General features: G+C 43.6%; 1 protein-coding gene across 3 annotated transcripts in view; it reads right to left on the bottom strand.

Annotated features, from left to right (window-relative positions):
• txlnba (taxilin beta a) overlaps positions 1-18,158 on the bottom strand; it is a 43,021-nt gene that overhangs the window by 1,740 nt on the left and 23,123 nt on the right. For all 3 annotated transcript variants that reach the window (XM_055639175.1, XM_055639176.1, XM_055639177.1), the window contains exons 6-9: positions 17,351-17,470; positions 15,038-15,112; positions 4,227-4,319; positions 3,113-3,208 (exon numbers count right to left, since the gene is read on the bottom strand). In XM_055639175.1, the coding sequence (XP_055495150.1) occupies positions 3,113-3,208; positions 4,227-4,319; positions 15,038-15,112; positions 17,351-17,470 (384 nt within the window). The remainder of the gene's footprint in view (positions 1-3,112; positions 3,209-4,226; positions 4,320-15,037; positions 15,113-17,350; positions 17,471-18,158) is intronic.

Here is an 18,158-nt window from a genome sequence, read left to right as displayed (position 1 = left end):
GCACTGCCGGAGTGATAGAGCAGCAGTTACTGTGGAGGCTTTTAGATAGGCACATGGCTATGCAGGGAATGGAGATATATGGATCATGTGCAGCCAGAGGGGATTATTTTAGCCTCATGTTCGGCACAGACATTGTGGGCCAAATGGCCTGTTCCTGTGCAGCAGCCCAGGCCTCACCCTATCAGAGATATTCCCTTTTTCAAAATTTATTTCAGACTGAAAAGTCTGAGTGACAATAAAGGATACTTTACTTGACTATATCTTCTTATCCATTCCTTCCCCACTTCCTCTTCAATGTTTTCTGTCTTTCCCAGTTCTGATGAAGGATATTTGACGTGATACGTTAACTTTGTTTCTCTCTGATCTCCTGAATATTCCCAGCAATGTTTGTTTTTAGCTTGGATCTTGTATTCTACCTTATGCCAGCAATTTACCTTCCTTAAAGCACATATATGCTCCCCACTCCCCACTAATTTCCCCAGTATTTGAGATCACCTTTTTAAAAGCATTTAAAAGGGCGGCACAGTGCCAGAGACCTGGGTTTGACCCAGACCTCGGTTGCTGTCTGTGTGGAGTTTGCACGATCTCCGATCCATTTTAGCTCACGGGGAGAATGCAAAAATTCCGTACAGACAACACACATAGTTCAGGATCGAACCCGTGTCTCTGGCACTCTGAGGAAGCAACTCTACCGCTGTGTCACCATGCAGCTCTTATAATTAATACATTGATGCCCATTTTGTGAATCCTGGATACACACCATCTGGGCTAGCAGCAGTGTCCCTTCTAACACTGCAAATAGTATTTCAAACCTCATCTGCAGTAAAATCTTTTAAGAGAGCATCATTATTAATCCTTAAATTTGTTAGTCAAATTTATTCTTAAGAATGGCAAAACAAAATTTATAATGCTTCTCCAGACTATCTTCCTCTGGCACAATCCAGCTCTGCAAATATCTTTCTGCTGTGTGCGAACACGGGCCCCGAATGGATTTCCGACTTGCAAACTGTCCGGGGTTACAAACAGTTCTCAGGAACGGAGCCCTATCATACCCAGAGAGCATCTGTACTATTGAAGCTGATATGTAGGACAATCGAGTTACAGGAGATGATCTTCAATGAAGAAATTGATTCAGAGCTAAGTCATAGGGCCTGTTTCAATGCTCTGAGGCTCTTTGACCAACTTTCCCCATGCTGACCAATATGCTCCATATACATTAGTCCCTCATGCCTGCTTTTGGCCCATATCCCTCCAAATCTATCCTATCCATGTACCTGTCTACATGTTTCTTAAACACTGCGATATTATAGAAACATAGAAATTAGGTGCAGGAGTAGGCCATTAGGCCCTTCGAGCCTGCACCGCCATTCAATATGATCATGGCTGATCATCCAACTCAGTATCCCGTACCTGCCTTCTCTCCATACCCCCTGATCCCCTTAGCCACAAGGGCCACATCTAACTCCCTCTTAAATATAGCCAATGAACTGGCCTCAACTACCCTCTGTGGCAGAGAGTTCCAGAGATTCACCACTCTCTGTGTGAAAAAAGTTCTTCTCATCTCGGTTTTAAAGGATTTCCCCCCATTATCTTTAAGCTGTGAACCCTTGTCCTGCACTTCCCCAACATCGGGAACAATCTTCCTGCATCTAGCCTGTCCAACCCCTTAAGAATTTTGTAAGTTTCTATAAGATCCCCTCTCAATCTCCTAAATTCTAGAGAGTATAAACCAAGTCTATCCAGTCTTTCTTCATAAGACAGTCCTGACATCCCAGGAATCAGTCTGGTGAACCTTCTCTGCACTCCCTCTATGGCAATAATGTCCTTCCTCAAATTTGGAGACCAAAACTGTACGCAATACTCCAGGTGTGGTCTCACCAAGACCCTGTACAACTGCAGTACAACCTCCCTGCTCTTATACTCAAATCCTTTTACAATGAAAGCTAACATACCATTCGCTTTCTTTACTGCCTGCTGCACCTGCATGCCTACCTTCAATGACTGGTGTACCATGACACCCAGGTCTCGCTGCATCTCCCCCTTTCCCCAATCGGCCACCATTTAGATAATAGTCTGCTTTCCCGTTTTTTGCCACCAAAATGGATAACCTCACATTTATCCACATTATACTGCATCTGCCAAACATTTGCCCACTCACCCAGCCTATCCAAGTCACCTTGCAGTCTCCTAGCATCCTCCTCACAGCTAACACTGCCCCCCAGCTTAGTGTCATCTGCAAACTTGGAGATATTGCCTTCAATTCCCTCATCCAGATCATTAATACATATTGTAAATAGCTGGGGTCCCAGCACTGAGCCTTGCGGTACCCCACTAGTCACTGCCTGCCATTGTGAAAAGGACCCGTTTACTCCTACTCTTTGCTTTTTTTTTTTTGTTTTAAAGGATTTCCCCCTTATCCTTAAGCTGTGACCCCTTGTCCTGGAACCCATTATCTGCCTCAACTACCTCCTCCAGCAGCTTGTTCCATACAACCACCACCCTTTGCGTAAAAAAGTAACCCCTCAGGTTCCCGTTAAATCTTTCCCCCCTCACCTTATACCCATGTCCTCTGCTGGTTCTTGATTCCCCTACTCTGGGCTATAGACTGTGTGTTTACCCGATCTATTCCTCTCATGATTTTGTACACTTCTATAAGATCACCCCTCATCCTCACGTCTATATGCTTATTAGAGCAGACACCTGGATAAAACTGACAACTTACCAAAGGAAACCATGACCTTATTTATAATGACAGGGTGCGCAAAGAGCACTGACTATCCTGGACAAAGGGCTGACAGTATAAAAAAAGCCTGTGTCTCCCTGACATTCTAACCAGGTTTGTTACAAAAGCAACTACATTCTCACAAGCCCATTACATTCAGACATTCCAAAAAGGATATGGAAGGTAGAATATTTTTTTTTGAAAATGGTCAATCGTATTCTTTGTTGTACCTGTATCTTACATTTCTACTCCAGCTCAAAATTAATATCCCTCTCATCCACCAATATTTTGAAATTTGTTATCGTGTGGATCTTCTTCTGCCAACTGTCTTGAAGAGCGGCTGATGGGGATTGGTGGCTCGTGTAAGGGTGGGGGAGAAGTAATCCTCACCTCCTCAATCATACCCAGCAGAACTTGGTTGCAGGATTCCCACTTTGTCTTCCACATTACGGTCTCCTTCTCAAGCTTCTTCATCCTCTTCGTCATCTGTAAGAGTACAATGATCAGTGTTATAGCCAGAGAAACACATTTTTGAAGTAGGTAGCTCTTTGTCATCTTGCCCCCCTTCATCTTGGGTCAGTTGATTATTGGTTCAAGTTTACATTTCCCAGCCAACGCATCACTTATCCATGTTCGCACAAGATGCTGCCTGACCCACTGAGTTACACCAGTAACCCCCTATAATTGGGCTAAAGGTATAGAAGTATAGCAACGGACACCTCCAGATTCAGGGACAATTTCTTTTCAGGTGTTATCAGGCAACTAAACCATCCTACTGAAAGCAGAGTGCAATCCTGAACTACAATCTACCTCATTGGTGACCCTTGGACTATCTTCGGTTGGACCTTACTGGTGTTATCTTGCACTAAACAATATATATCTGTACACTGTGTTTGGCTCCATTGTAATCATGTATTGTCTTTCCACTGGCTGGTTACCATGCAACAAAGGTTTTTCACTGTACCTCGGTACACGTGACAATAAACAAAACCTAACAGTACTTTGTGTCTTTGTTAGATATGCAGTTTAAATTGGCATAGGTTTGGCAAATGCATGGTGGGCCAAAGTGCCTGTTCCAGTACTGTGTTGTTTTAAGTTCAATAGAGTACGGATACAACACAAACAGGTGCTTGGGCCCATCTCATCCATGCAAAACTAAGGTGCCTTCCAGAGCTCATCCAATGTTTCTGCATTTGGTCCTTATCCCTTTAAATAGTTTTTATTCCTGGACCTGTCCAAATGTCTTTTGAAAGTTGTAACTGAACTCACCTTTCCCGCTTCCTCTGGCAGCTCGTTCCACATACCCACCACTCCCTAGGTGAAATACTTGCCCTTCAGGTCTTGGTCTCTCATTTTAAACTTGGGTGTCTAGTTTTTCACTGTATCTCGGTACACACAACAATAATAAACCAATACCAAATGGGCAGTGGATGTTTTGGGTCAGGTACCATTATCTGGATCTTCTCATGATCTGTGATTATCCAAAGAGTTTCTTGTTACTGACCTTTTCCATGTCTTGCTTGAAGGTGCCAAAAGCTTCATTGCTTTTCGCCAGCGTGCCCTGGAACTGCTCAAACTTCTCCGAGTACAATGTAATCTAAAAATAGAATGGCAGACGCACGTTAGGTTTGGAGAGAAGAACATTCCCATTGCAAGCTACAGTAAACCTTTCACTTCAGTGGCTGGCTCTCCAAGGCAGATACTCCGGGCTGAATGTTCTATTGAAGCAGCAAGCATGTGCTGCTTTGTTGCAGATGCTGCCTTTAGTCTTTAGGGATACAGCGTGGAAACAGGCCCTTCGGCCCGACGAGTCCACGCCAACCAATGATCGCCCTGTACACGAGCGGTATCCCACACACTAGGGACAATTTACAATTTTACCAAAGCTAATAAACCTACAAATGTGTGCGTCTTTGGAGTGTGGGAGGAAGCCAGAACATCATGCAGTCACTGAGAGAATGTACAAACTCCGTAGACATGGCTCCTGTAGTCAGAATCGAACCCGGGTCTCTGGCGTTATAAGGCAGCAACACTACCGCTGCACCATTGTGCCGCCCAAAGAATGAAATATCAGATCAAGGCCCCACCTGCCTTCTCAGGGGTCATTGTGAGAGTGATGTAAAGGGGGCCTGAGGAACAAGTTTTTCTACACGGATAGCGGTGGGTATATAGAATGAACGGCCAGAGGATGTGGTAGAGATGGATACAATTACAATGCTTTTTTAATAATTGGAAAGATTTACAGGGACACGGGCCAAACACTAGCTCAGGAAAGGACCTTGGAGAGCTTCGATCAGTTGGGCCAAATGCGTTTGATCTCTGCTGTATAAATGTAGATAATCAATTGCATTGCATTGAAGAAGAGTACAGGAGCTCTCCCTGTATTCATTCCTCAATCAGCGCACTAAATTTGAACATCATCCCACACAGTGTGTGAGAGCGCATGGTGTGTGCATTGCCTACTGCATCCCAGTGACTTAAAGTGATGCAAATAGCTTTCATCCTGGGTGAAAGGCATTGTGCAGGGTGTACAAGACAGATGAAGACATGAAGGATTTGACATTATACAGTATGGTGACACAAGATTAATTAATGGCCACAACATAATGAGAACCCCTAGGAAAAAGTGATGATAGGATGGTAACATTTCAAATTCAGTTTGAGGGTGAGCAACTTGGTTTCCAAAACCAGTGTCCTGGATATAAATAAAGAAATAGGCATGAGGATATGAGGATAGTTGGCTAAAATAGAAATAACCTGAAGGGTAAAACAGTGAATCAGCAGCAGCAGCAGACATGAGGAAATATTTCATAAATCTCAGCAAAGGAGCATAAGGTGAAGTGTCACCGTAGTTTCCCTAGGGTAGGGGAGTCTAAAACTAGAGGGCCCAGGTTTATTATGGGAGGGGAAAAATTTAAAAGAGACTTGAAGGGCAACTTTTTCACACCGAGGGTTGTGGATATATGGAAATATCTACCAGAGGGAATGGCAGAGATGGAAACAATTACAACAGTTAAAAGATACATGGACAGGTCCATGTATAGGGAGGGTTTGGACGGATATGTGCCAGGCAGTGGCAAGTGGAACTAGCTCAGCTGGACAACTTTGTCGGCATGGACAAGTTGGGCCAAAGGGCCTGTTTCACTGCTGCTTAGCGATATGATGGGTGTATCGAGAACTAGAGGATATAGGCTTAAGATGAGGGGAGAAAGATCTCCAGAGATGCTGGCTGACCCGCTGAGTTACTCCAGCACTTTGTGTCTATCTTTGGTATAAACCAGCAACCGTAGTCCTTTTTTTTCTACAATACTTTAGAGATATATTCGGCAAAGTAACAAAACTAAAGGCTCTGGAACTTTTGGCTTGCATTGGTTGCAATCTACTGCCAAGATTCCTTGGATCTGGAGAGGTCTCGCAAAATGACTGCAAATGTAACGCCACTGTTCAAAGAAGTAGTGACAGAGACAAGAGGGAAGTATGGGCAGTTAGCCTAACATCTGCAACAAGGGGAATACTGGATTCTATTATGAATAGGTGTCAGTAGGACATGTAGAAATCAACTAGACAATCAGGTAAGTAACAGCGTAGGGATAAATGGGTCATTTTTGGATTGGCAATATCTAGCTGTGCATCACAGAGATCTTGCTGGGGCATCAACTACTTCTCATCCATGCTGGTGATTTAGCACCAACTGTACTGCAGCCAGACTATGACACAATGGGTGAGTTTGCAAGTCACAAGGTGGACCCACATAGCCTACAAAAGGATAGTGCAAAAGTACACCAGAATCCAACAGATGGAGTATCAAGGGGCAAAATGTGATGTTATCCACTTTGGAAGATGGAATGAAGAAGCAAATTATATCTGTAAAGTGCAAATTATATTTTAACTGAGCGTGACTACAGAATGTTGCAATACAAGAAAATCTGGAATGTTGGTGCTTGAAATAGAAATGCAAGTAGAAGGGGTATGCACTGCTTTGATTAGAGTGGATGCACAGACTAATTTCAATTAGTTACTTTCTTTCAGAAGGTCATATAATTTTAGAATAAGGAGTCATCAATTTCAGATGGGAATGAAGAGAAACTTCTCTCCGAGTGCGGTGATCTTTGGAGTTCTCTATTCCAAGGGGGAGTGGAAGTGCAGCCATAGAATGTTTCCATGGCAGAGGTTTTGGCTTTCAAAATTACAAGGGAGTATGTGGAGAGAGTGAGGAGGTCAGGGTTGGACTAACCATCATCTAGTGAATGGAGCAGCAGGCTTGAGGAGACAGAAAGTCAATGCGTGCCCTTGGATCTCCTGAGAACATTATTGCATTCTACACTTGTCTATGGATTTGTGTTCATCCAATGTTAGTGATTAATGCATTAACATTAATTTACCAATAGCTTTAAAATAGTAAGTGTAATTAAACATCAATGAATTCTCATGCTCATGCCTTAGCTCATCACACGGCTTATCTTGTCAGCCCAATTTCAATTAGTTTCTTCTTATTAAAGGAATGCGAGATGAAAGCAGCTCCAACACCACAGAAGCTTGACACTAGGATAGGGCAGCATATATGATAGGCACCCCATCCACCACCCTATACATTCAGTCCCTTTACACTGTTTGCAGTGTGTATCATCCACACAATGGGTAGCAGTTACTCTCAAAGCTACTCTGACAGCTGTTACATGTGTCGTCTGCCAACAAGGATAAATATTACAGGCAGAATGGAATTACAGTATGTGCATCTTGCCTTCCAAGCCACACACAATCCCCACTTAGATATATATCGCTGCTGGGTCTAAATCCTCAATCTCCTGACTCAACAGCTCTTTCAGCAGAAGGACCACTGGAGATCAAGAAGACAGCTCACCACCACCTTCTCAATGGTAATTAGATGTGGGCAACAAATGATGGTCTTGCCCGCAAAGTCCCAATCTCATGAATTAAACTAATTCTACCAAGCCAAAATACGGATCATGTTGACAAGATAATGTCTGTTGTCACACAGATTTGCAGATCGTTGGGCCAATCAGCCCGTCATTGGTGTTAGTTCTTCAACTGGAGCAATGCAATCCCACAGCACCACCTGTCCTTGTATGCATCATCTATTTTTCCTTTAAATAATCAAACGGTCGCTCCTCAATAGTCACTAGTGGGGAGATATACCTCGTGCTAATAGCTGTTGTCCTTCTCACTGTTCCCTCACATTGCTGTCTTACTGAACATCTTTCTTTCTCTCTAAAGTCATAGCTCAAATGGGGGAAAAAAAAAAATCCCTCAAAAACTTGTGATGGGACGTGTGAGAAAGCAGAGCAGCCCAAATTGTCAGCAGGACAAGCACACTCAGTCCCAATGCCGCTGTTCCTAGCCGTCCACTGGGATAATAATAATAACTTAATAATAACTTTATTTATTAAGCACCTTAAAAACAACCAAAGCTGACCAAAGTGCTGTACAGAAAAAAGAAAACAAGCAAGACATCATAAAACAGGCAGAACAACAGAACATATAACTAACATGAGGCGCATAAATTACATACAAAAATCCAAACAATAAATTAAAAAACATAAAACACGAGTACGAACAACGCAGCAAAACCAAGCAAATAAAGTTAATAAACAATCAACACCTCACTGGTCTACAAAGGCCATGGAGAATAGATATGTCTTCAGGAGTGACTTAAAAACAGCTAGAGAAGGGGCCTGTTTAACGTGCAGAGGCAATTCATTCCACAATCTCGTAGCCGACACAGCAAAGGGATGGAGAATTATGGATTCTTGTGAACTATGAGCTGATCAGTACAACAAAATGACTATCACTGCCAATCGGCATTAGAATACATAACATGCTTTGGACTCATACTACCTGTGATTGAAAAGTGTAGTTTATTTTATTTGACACTGCCCTTGGAACGAGAAGATTGTAGGTTCAAACCCCACTCCAGTGATTTGAGCATAAAATCCAGGCTGGTGTCTCAGTCTGTTGCTGAGGGAGAGTGCTCCACTTTGGAATGAAATATTAAACTGGAGCCTTGCCCAGTATCTCAGGTGGAACGTAAAATTGCCACAAGCACTGTTTCAGGGTAGTACAGAGGACTCTCCATTGACTCTGGGCCAACATATAATCCTGAACCGATTACCTGGTCATTTTATACTTTGTCCCTTTAGCCTTTACACTGTGCAATGTGGACCGATTGATTGTATTCATGTATTGTCTTTGACTGGATAGTAAATAAACAAAAGCGTTTCCCTGTATGTTGGTGCACGTGACAATAATAAATGAAACTAAACTCCTTTGCAACGTTAGGTGGGATAGCTTGAGATAGTGGAAGGTGCTATATAAATGAAAGTGCTATTACTGTAAATCATTGAAAATAAGAAAATATTTGTCAGTGATAATTGATCATCCATCTCAATACTGTATTTCTGCTCTCTTCCCAAACTCCTTAATGCCTTTGAGGCAAGAACTTTTTTTCTCCTTTATCAGTGACTAATGGGCCTGTCCCACTTAGGCGACTTTTTAGGCAACTGCAGGAGACCATGCAGTCACCACATGTTTGCGGGTGGTTGCCAGGGAAGTCGCCTGCATGGTCGTGTGGAGTTCCCACATTTTGGGAACTAGTCGTGGCCTCGTTATGGTCGCCGAGAATTTTTCAACATGTTGAAACTATTGCTTTCAACATGTTGAAAAATTAGCGGTGACTAGAATGAAGCTGCCATGGACAGTCGCGAGGATTCTTGTGCCGTAGGTGGGTCGCAAGGAGGTCCTAATGGGCTGCCAGGAGGTCGAAGGTTCTCTTAGGTACTCATAGGTTGTAGCCGGTGCTGACCGGTGAATTTCATTGGCTCATTGGGGAAAAAAAACATAAGCAGTAGTTTTCAGAACCAAGGATAACCGACCGGTAATGTTAAATGTCCGCCGAGCTTCACAGCTGTGTATGGCATTAAAAGTTGTCTCCACTCCGTCTCGCTCCTTCTCCCCTTCTCTCTCCCCCCCCCCCCCCCATAGATGTTCTATGATACCCATACTCATATTTTTAGTGGGGTGTTTAACCATCACGGTGGAGGGACTGGTGGAGTACACTCAAAAAATGATCTTGTTATGCTAGAGAACTATTTCAGAAATTACCTCTATGGTTGTAAAGTGGAGATCTCCTCAGGTATAAAATTAAAATGACAGCCTATCTGAATCTAGCCCCAACCCTAGAATTTATATCATTTTTGATACATGATCTTCCCCGATCTGAAATTCAGCAGCAGCCCAGGTGCACAGCACAATCATATACACTTTTGACCAAGCAATGCAATATTGCCCCTGCTAACATGCCTTTATTTATAGGGACCTGAGCATTAGCACATTTATTTATAAACAGCAGACTCGGCCCAAGCACATACTTGTTTCTAACATCAACCCAGCCTAACACTGACATGTCTTGTGGAATAGATGAGCTCCTGCATAAAGTAGTCATGCCTGTAACCTCCATGTGACCTATTCTACATGCTCACCCTTCACTGCATCATCACTGGGCCCCTGACCTCTGACATTGCTCACCCTCATCTCTCTGATCCCTGGAACACTCCTTGGCCAAGCTTTGGTGGCTCCATGTGTGACTGGCTGCAATGTTATTGCCTGGTCGCTGTGACTTAGTTGGGACACTTCATTACATTACAGGTTCAAGAGTTCCACTTGCCATTCATTCTCAATGAAGTTTGGTCACAAATACACTGGCAACATTTTTCCTAATTATGTCCTTGCACGAGTGGTTTGGTTTCCCTGTATTCATTTGATTCTGACATGGAGTCATACAGCACAGAAATGAGCCCTTCAGCCCACGGTGTTCATGCCAACTGTTTTGTCCGTATCCACTCATCCAATTTACTCAAGTTAGGTATGTACCCTTCTATGCCTTTGGTGATTGTCTAAATGCCTCAGACATAGTGATTGTATCTGATTACAACACCACCCCAGGCAACGAGATCCAAATACTAATCACTCTGTGTGAAAAGCTTTCCCATCAGATTCCCTTTCTGTCACCTTAAACTATGTCCTCTGTTTTTCATAACATTGCTAAGGGAAAAAGATTCTGATTGTCTCCCCATCTGTGTCTCTCATAATTATATATATCTGAATGTTTTTTGAAAGTATAGCTGTTTGCCTAACATTTTTTTAATCTTTTGATGGGCAATATGACATTTGCTATTCCTAAAATTCAATCTATCTGCAGTAAAACAATCATTTTAACTGTTTTTAATTTAAAACATGAACCTGGTTATATAGAATAATAGAATCCCATTGTGCTGAAATAGGCCCTTTCAGCCTAATGTGTCCATGGCAACTGTGATGTTTAGTTTAGTTTAATATTGTCACATGTTACAGTGAAAAGCCTTTGTTTGCTTGCCCTCTAGTCAAAGAAAAGACTATACATGATTACAATCACCGCTATGTATAGATAAAAGATAAAGGGTACAACATTTAGTGCAAGATAAAGTCCGATTGAAGGTCTCTGATGATGAGAGGACAGTTCAGTTGCCTGATAACAGCTGAGAAAAGACAATCCCATTTGCCTTCATTAGACATGTATCCCTCTACTCCATTCCTAACTAAATAGCTGACCAAATGACTATTAGACGTAATAATTAAATCTGCTCGACCACCTCCTCTGACTCCTCATTACAAATAACTGCCACCCTCTGCATGAAATAGATTTTTTTATTTATCTCCTCTGACTGTAAACCTGTGCCCTCCCGAACTGATAATAGTATATAAATAGACAATAGGTGCAGGAGTAGACCATTCGGCGCTTCGAGCTAGCACCACCATTCAATGTGATCATGGCTGATCATCCCCAATCAGTACCCCGTTCCTGCCTTCTCCCCATATTCCTTGACTCCGCTATTTTTAAGAGCCCTATCTAGCTCTCTTGAAAGCATCCTGTGGAATTCTCTGCCTCCACCGCCCTCTGAGGCAGAGAATTCCACAGATATACAGTTTTTGCACATCATGATTAGGGTTAAGGTTCTCCTCTCTAGTGATAATAAACCCACTTTACCCAATCTCTGCTTGCAGCTAAAGCACTCCAATCCAGGCAATATCAGAACTGTTTTCTGTACTCGAGCTGAGGATGATGGATATTGTACACATATCTGTGTAGAAAGGAACTACAGATGCTGGTTTATACTGAAGACACTGTATACACAGAGTGCTGAAGTAACTCAACTGGTCAGGCAGCATTTCTGGAGAAAAAATGATCAGTGACGTTTCGGGTCAGGACCTTTCCTCAGAATGCATATCTTGCATACATATCTATCTATTATATCATCCTATCTTACATACATATCTGGCAGGAATGCCATGCATTTATATTTTAAACCTCAGCTAAAAAAGGAAAGCAATGTTTGTTCATTTGTCCTACTGTCTTGAAGGATCAATGGATCATAGAAACATAGAAAAATAGGTGCAGCAGTAGACCACACGGCCCTTCGAGCCATTCAATATGATCATTGCTGATCATCTAAAATCAGTACCACGTTCCTGCTTTTTCCCCATATTCCTTGATACCTTTAGCCCTAAGAGCTAAATCTAACTCTCTTGAAAATATCCAGTGAATTGGCCTCCACTGCCTTCTGTGGCAGAGAATTCCACAGATTCACAACTCTCTGGGTGAAAACATTTTTCCTCATCTCAGTCCTAAATGGCTTACCCCTTATTCTTAAAATGTGACCCCTGGTTCTGGACTCCCCCAACATCGGGAACATTTTTCCTGCATCTAACCTGTAAAAACCCTTTAAGAATTTTACAGTATATATTTCTATAAGGTCCCATCTCATCCTTCTGAATTCCAGTGAATACAAACCCAGTCGACCCATTCTTTCATCATATGTCAGTCCCACCATCCCGGGAATTAACCTGGTGAACCTACGTTGCACTCCCTCAATAGCAATAATGTTCTTCCTCAAATTAGGAGACCAGAATTGCACACAATACTCCAGGTGTGATCTCACCCTGGCCCTGTACAACTGAAGTAGGGCTTCCTTGCTCCTAAACTCAAATTATCTTGCAATGAAGGCCAACATACCATTAGCTTTCTTCACTGCCGGTTGTACCTGCATGATTACTTTCAGTGACTGATGTACAAGCACACCCAGGTCTCGTTGCACCTTCCCTTTTCCATATCTGACACCATTCAGATAATATTCTGCTTCCTGTTCTTGCCACCAAAGTGGATAACCTCACATTTATCCACATAATACTGCATCTGCCCACTCACCCAATCCATCTAAGTCACCCTGCAGCCTCATAGCATCCTCATCGCAGCTCACACTGCCACTCAGCTTTGTGTCATCCGCAAACTTGGAGATGTTACTTTTAATTCCCTTGTCTAAATCGTTAAAATGTAATGTAAACAACTGGGGTCCCAGGACCCAGCCTTGTGGCACCCCATTAGTCACTGCCTGTCATCCTGAAAAGGACCCGTTAATTCCTATTCTTTGCTTCCCGTCTGCCAACCAGTTCACTATTCATGTCAATACCCTACCCCCAATACCATGTGCTCTAATTTTGCACATTAATCTCTTGTGCGGGACTTTGTCAAAGGCTTTTTGAAAGTCCAGATACACTACATCCACTAGCTCTCCCTTATCCATTCTACTTGTTACATCCATAGAAACATAGAAACATAGAAATTAGGTTCAGGAGTAGGCCATTCGGCCCTTCGAGCCTGCACCGCCATTCAATATGATCATGGCTGATCATCCAACTCAGTATCCCGTACCTGCCTTCTCTCCATACCCTCTGATCCCCTTAGCCACAAGGGCCACATCTAACTCCCTCTTAAATACAGCCAATGAACTGGCCTCAACCACCCTCTGTGGCAGAGAGTTCCAGAGATTCACCACTCTCTGTGTGAAAAAAGTTCTTCTCATCCACACTTCCTTTGTTCACCTACACCATTCAATATCTTTCCATTCATTGTACTTCAACCTGGCCTTGTACTTCAATTTCCACTTTGCTGTATTTGATATTTTTTCTGGCCATACAGTATCACTCAGCATGGAAACAGACCATTCAGTCCAACTTGACCAGTGGGTATACTTCCATATGAACCCCATTGCCCCACCTATAGCAGTCTATAGCACTCTTTGTCAAGCACTTTCAAGTTTGCCTCTAGATATCTCTATCATCCTGCAGTCTAAAGCTGTCGTCTGCAATTTTAAACACATGCTCAATTGTAGTATCTTCCTTCCGTTCCCTACATTTAGATCCAAATCTAATGTCGATAACAAAATGGTTTGAGAACCAAGTCAGTGGAACCCCACTGGTGTCAACCTTCCAGTCAAAATGCTCAGTAACGTTATGGTTTCCCGTTAGGTTTCCCGAGGCAACAACTTTGCTGTTCTGTGGGTGTTTAACTTTCTTAACCAGACACAATTTTCTCCTCCCCATCACGTCTGGAACTTAGTTAAGATCCTTGCCAATATACTGGTATTGGAAAGAAAAAAAATCACAGGTACCAGTGCGGCATTGCCAGGAATTGAACCCAGAGCCTCATATATGCAAAACATGTGCTCTCCCACTGAGCTGCATCCCCAACATTTGCAAGATCAAATTGTAAAACCTGGCATAAATGAATAACTAATGAAAGCATGATGTAAGGACGTGCATTAGCTACAAAATGTTTTGGTATTGCAGAAGGCAGGTCCATGCCAGACTGTAGATGGGGGCCCAGAAAGCAGGTTGGCAGCCTAATGCACAACTGAGGGAGTGCCACATTACTGGAGATAGTGTTAAAATAAGTCTCTTTTTGCGGATGCCCTCTCCTCCTTAATGGTCATCTTCCCTCTACCCTTCCAGTCCAGAAGCAGGGTCCTGACCCAAAAAGTTAATTGTCCATCTCCTTCCACAGATGCTTCCCGACCCCCTGATTGTTTGTTGCTCCAGATTCCAGCGCCCGCAGTCTCTTGGGTTTCGAAGTAAAGGATCCCCTTGGTTTGAAAACATCCAGTTCTTGACATTTGCACCCTACTCCACCCATAAAATGGGTAGAAGTACCATTCATCTCATTGCTTAATACAGCATCTTGTGGAGCTTTCCAACCAAACTCTTTAATAAGTGCTTCTTATGATTAGCAACAGGTTAAAATATCACACTTACTGGTATCAGCTATGTTAGGTCTCACTTTTGTGTTAGGGATGGGTGCATTAAAAATGGAGGAGCATGTCTTCCCATGCAAAGGGTATGAATCAACGAGTCAGCAGCTGAGGCACAGCTGGCACACCATGCAGCTGTGCACAAATGCCTCCGTGCCGACATCAATAGTGGGACAACCTGGGACTTGAGCAGCGTCTCTTGTTCCTTCATGATGTTGGTTTGCAGCTTCCACTCAGCAGCTTGGGTCAGTAGCTATAGGAGGGAGACATTGAGAGAGATGGAAAACAGCCAATTAGCCATGAATGACAGCTACCCCCAACCTCCCCACCCTACCCTTCCACGTCCAAAACACATATTTCAGCATCTACATCAACAGTTAGAAATTTAACTGGATTTTAAATTAATTTTAATTTAATTTAAATTAAATCTGCATCTATTTTCACTAATCTTCCACTAATGCCATTTTATTCCCCTTTACATTCCATCCACTCTCTCCAGATTCCAGTACCAGTGCCAACACTAATATTTGGCAGAGATAGAACTCAAGAAAAGACCAGCTGTAGATGGCTCGATCGTAATCATGCATTGTCTTTCCACTGACTGGTTAGCGCGCAACAAAAGCTTTTAGCTGTACCTCGGTACACGTGACAATAAACTAAACTGAAACTGGTCGTTCAAGCCTGCACAAACCCCCATGATGGGCAACACCTCATGATCACTCACTGCCCTTTAATCTCCCTTCTGAGCCACTCCACATAGAGTCAGACTCATAGAGCCATACAGCATGGAGACAGGCCCTTCGGTCCATCATAACTGGGGTTCATCAGCAGCTCTGGTACAACTGGTTATAATGAAGTGTGTGGTTATTCCAATGGTGGAGAAGGCTGGAGGGGTTAAATACAGTCATAGATGAAGTCATACAGCATGGCAGCAGGCCCTTCAGCCCACTGAGTCTGTGCCAGCCATCCATCTATATCAATCCAATACTGATCCCATTTTATTCTCTCCATATTCCCATCCGCTCTTCCTACGTTCTATCGCTCAACCATACACCAGGGAAAATTTACAGCGGCTGCTTAACTTACTAACCCATATGTTTTAGGGATCTGCGTGGGAGCTGGAGCATTTGGGGAAAACCATTGGGGTTGGAGGGAGAACGTGCAAACTCCACACAGACAGCACCCAAGGTCAGGATTGGGCCTGGGTCGCTGGGTCTATGAGGCAGCAGTACTTCAGGCTGTGCCAGCCAACTTTGCCAATTCCCTCAGACAGTCTGCCCAGTCTCCTGCTCTGCCTAGTTTATGTGGGATGGGTGCAAAACTCTCTCGGCAATGGGAAGATCCCCTGGTGTGTCACACACAGATCTGGTCACCAGCTCTCCTTGTTGAGGTCAAAGAAAGGCTTTCGCATCTACTCCTCTTGGCTTCCTACCAGCACGAGCAAGGGCGGCACAGCCAGTAAAGCTGCTACATTACAGCTTCAGTGACCTGGGCCATGGAGCCCAACAGCATGGAATAAGTCCCTTCCGCCCAACACATCCATGCCGACCTGCTGTTGTAGCTGAGCTAGTCTCATTTGACTGCATTTGGCCCATATCTCACTGCATGTTCTACCTGTGAACATGTGGGTTTCCTCCAGGAACTCCGGTTTCCTCCCACAACCCAAAGACGGGTGGGCTGGTTGTTTAATTGGCTACTATACGTTTTCCCTGGTGGGTTTGTGAGTAGAATCTTGAGGGAGTTGATGGGGAATATATGGAGAATAAAGATAGGATTAATGGAATATTAGTGCAAATAGGTGGTTAATAGTCTTGGTGAACTCAATGGCTGAATGGTTGAAGGGCTTGTTTCCATGCTATATCTCTCTCCATGATTCTCTATAACACTAGGCATGTGTTTAACTAACTATATTCTACAAAATAATCTAAGACCTGACCAACATTTAGAGTCAGAGTCATATACCTTGAAAACAGGTCCTTCAACCTACGTTGCCCATGCCAACAAAGTTGCCTACCTGAGTTTGTCCCATTTGCGTACATCAGGCCCACATCCCTCAAAATGAATTGGCTGATTTAACTTAGTTTAGTTTAGTTTAGAGATACAGCATAGAAACCGGTCCTTTGGCCCACCGAGTCCATGCTGACCAGTGATCCCCATACACTAGCAAAACCCTACAGACTAGGGACAATTTACAATTACGGAAGCCAAATTAACCTACAAACCTGTACGTCATAAGGGTGTGGGAGGAAACCAGAGCACCCAGCGAAAAACCCACGCAGGTCACAGTGAGAACGTACAAACTCCGTACAGAGAGCACCCGTAGTCAGGATCGAACCCGGGTCTCTGGCGCTGTAAGGCAGCAACTATACCGCTGCTCCACTATACCGACCCTTGAGGAATTGACAGACATCTACACCGATGGTGGGTGAACAGAGATGTGAGGTTAGATGAACATATCTCCTTGTGGACGGAAAGATCGGCCAATACTTGCATATTCTCGTTCTTGCCCATGCCGTTCATCAGCCTCTTTCATCAGTTCCTGTCCGTGCAGTAGCTTTGCATCTGCCAGTTGTTGCTGCAGATCCCTGTGCTTGAAGATCTTCTCAAAGTGCTGCAGGGGAGATTAAACACACGGGCAGACAAAATGGTTAGTGACTGCATTCTGGCGAAACCGGTTCAAGAGCTTTTGCGCAGTGAGTAAGCCCAACTCCAATTTCCCACTGCCTCAAGAGACACCAGAGACAGTAAAACCTTAAACAAATTGCTGGAGGAACACTACCAGTCAGGCAGCATCTGTGGAGGGAAATGGACAAACAGTGTTTTGGGCAGGAATCCTTCTGCAGACTGATGGAGTGGAGGGGAGGCAGCAGGTGGAGAGAGATGAGGGGAAGGGATGGACCAAGAGCTGGCAAGTCACAGGTGGATCGAGGTAAGGAGGGGGTTGATTAGCATATGATGCATGTTTGACAGCATTGGGCCTCTACTCGCTGCAGTTTAGAAGGTTGAGGGGGAACGTCATTGAAACTTACTGAATAATGAAAGGCATAGATAGAGTGGATGTGGAAAGGATGTTTCCACTGGTGGGAGAGTCTAGGACCAGACGTCATAGTCTCAGAATTAAAGGGTGCTCTTTTCGAAAGGAGGTGAGGAGGAAAGTCAGAGGGTAGTTCATCTGTGGAACATTGCCACAGAATGCTGTGGAGGCCATGTCAGTGGAAGGCAGAAATAAACAAATTCTTGATTAGAACGGGTGTCGAGAGTTATGGGGAGAAGGCAGGAAAATTGGATTAGGAGGAATT

The sequence above is a fragment of the Leucoraja erinacea genome, chromosome 8, assembly GCF_028641065.1.
Source record: "Leucoraja erinacea ecotype New England chromosome 8, Leri_hhj_1, whole genome shotgun sequence".
Lineage (NCBI taxonomy): Eukaryota > Metazoa > Chordata > Chondrichthyes > Rajiformes > Rajidae > Leucoraja > Leucoraja erinaceus.
The sequence above is the reverse complement of the archived record's forward strand: the minus strand, read 5'-3'. Positions and strand labels throughout refer to the sequence as shown.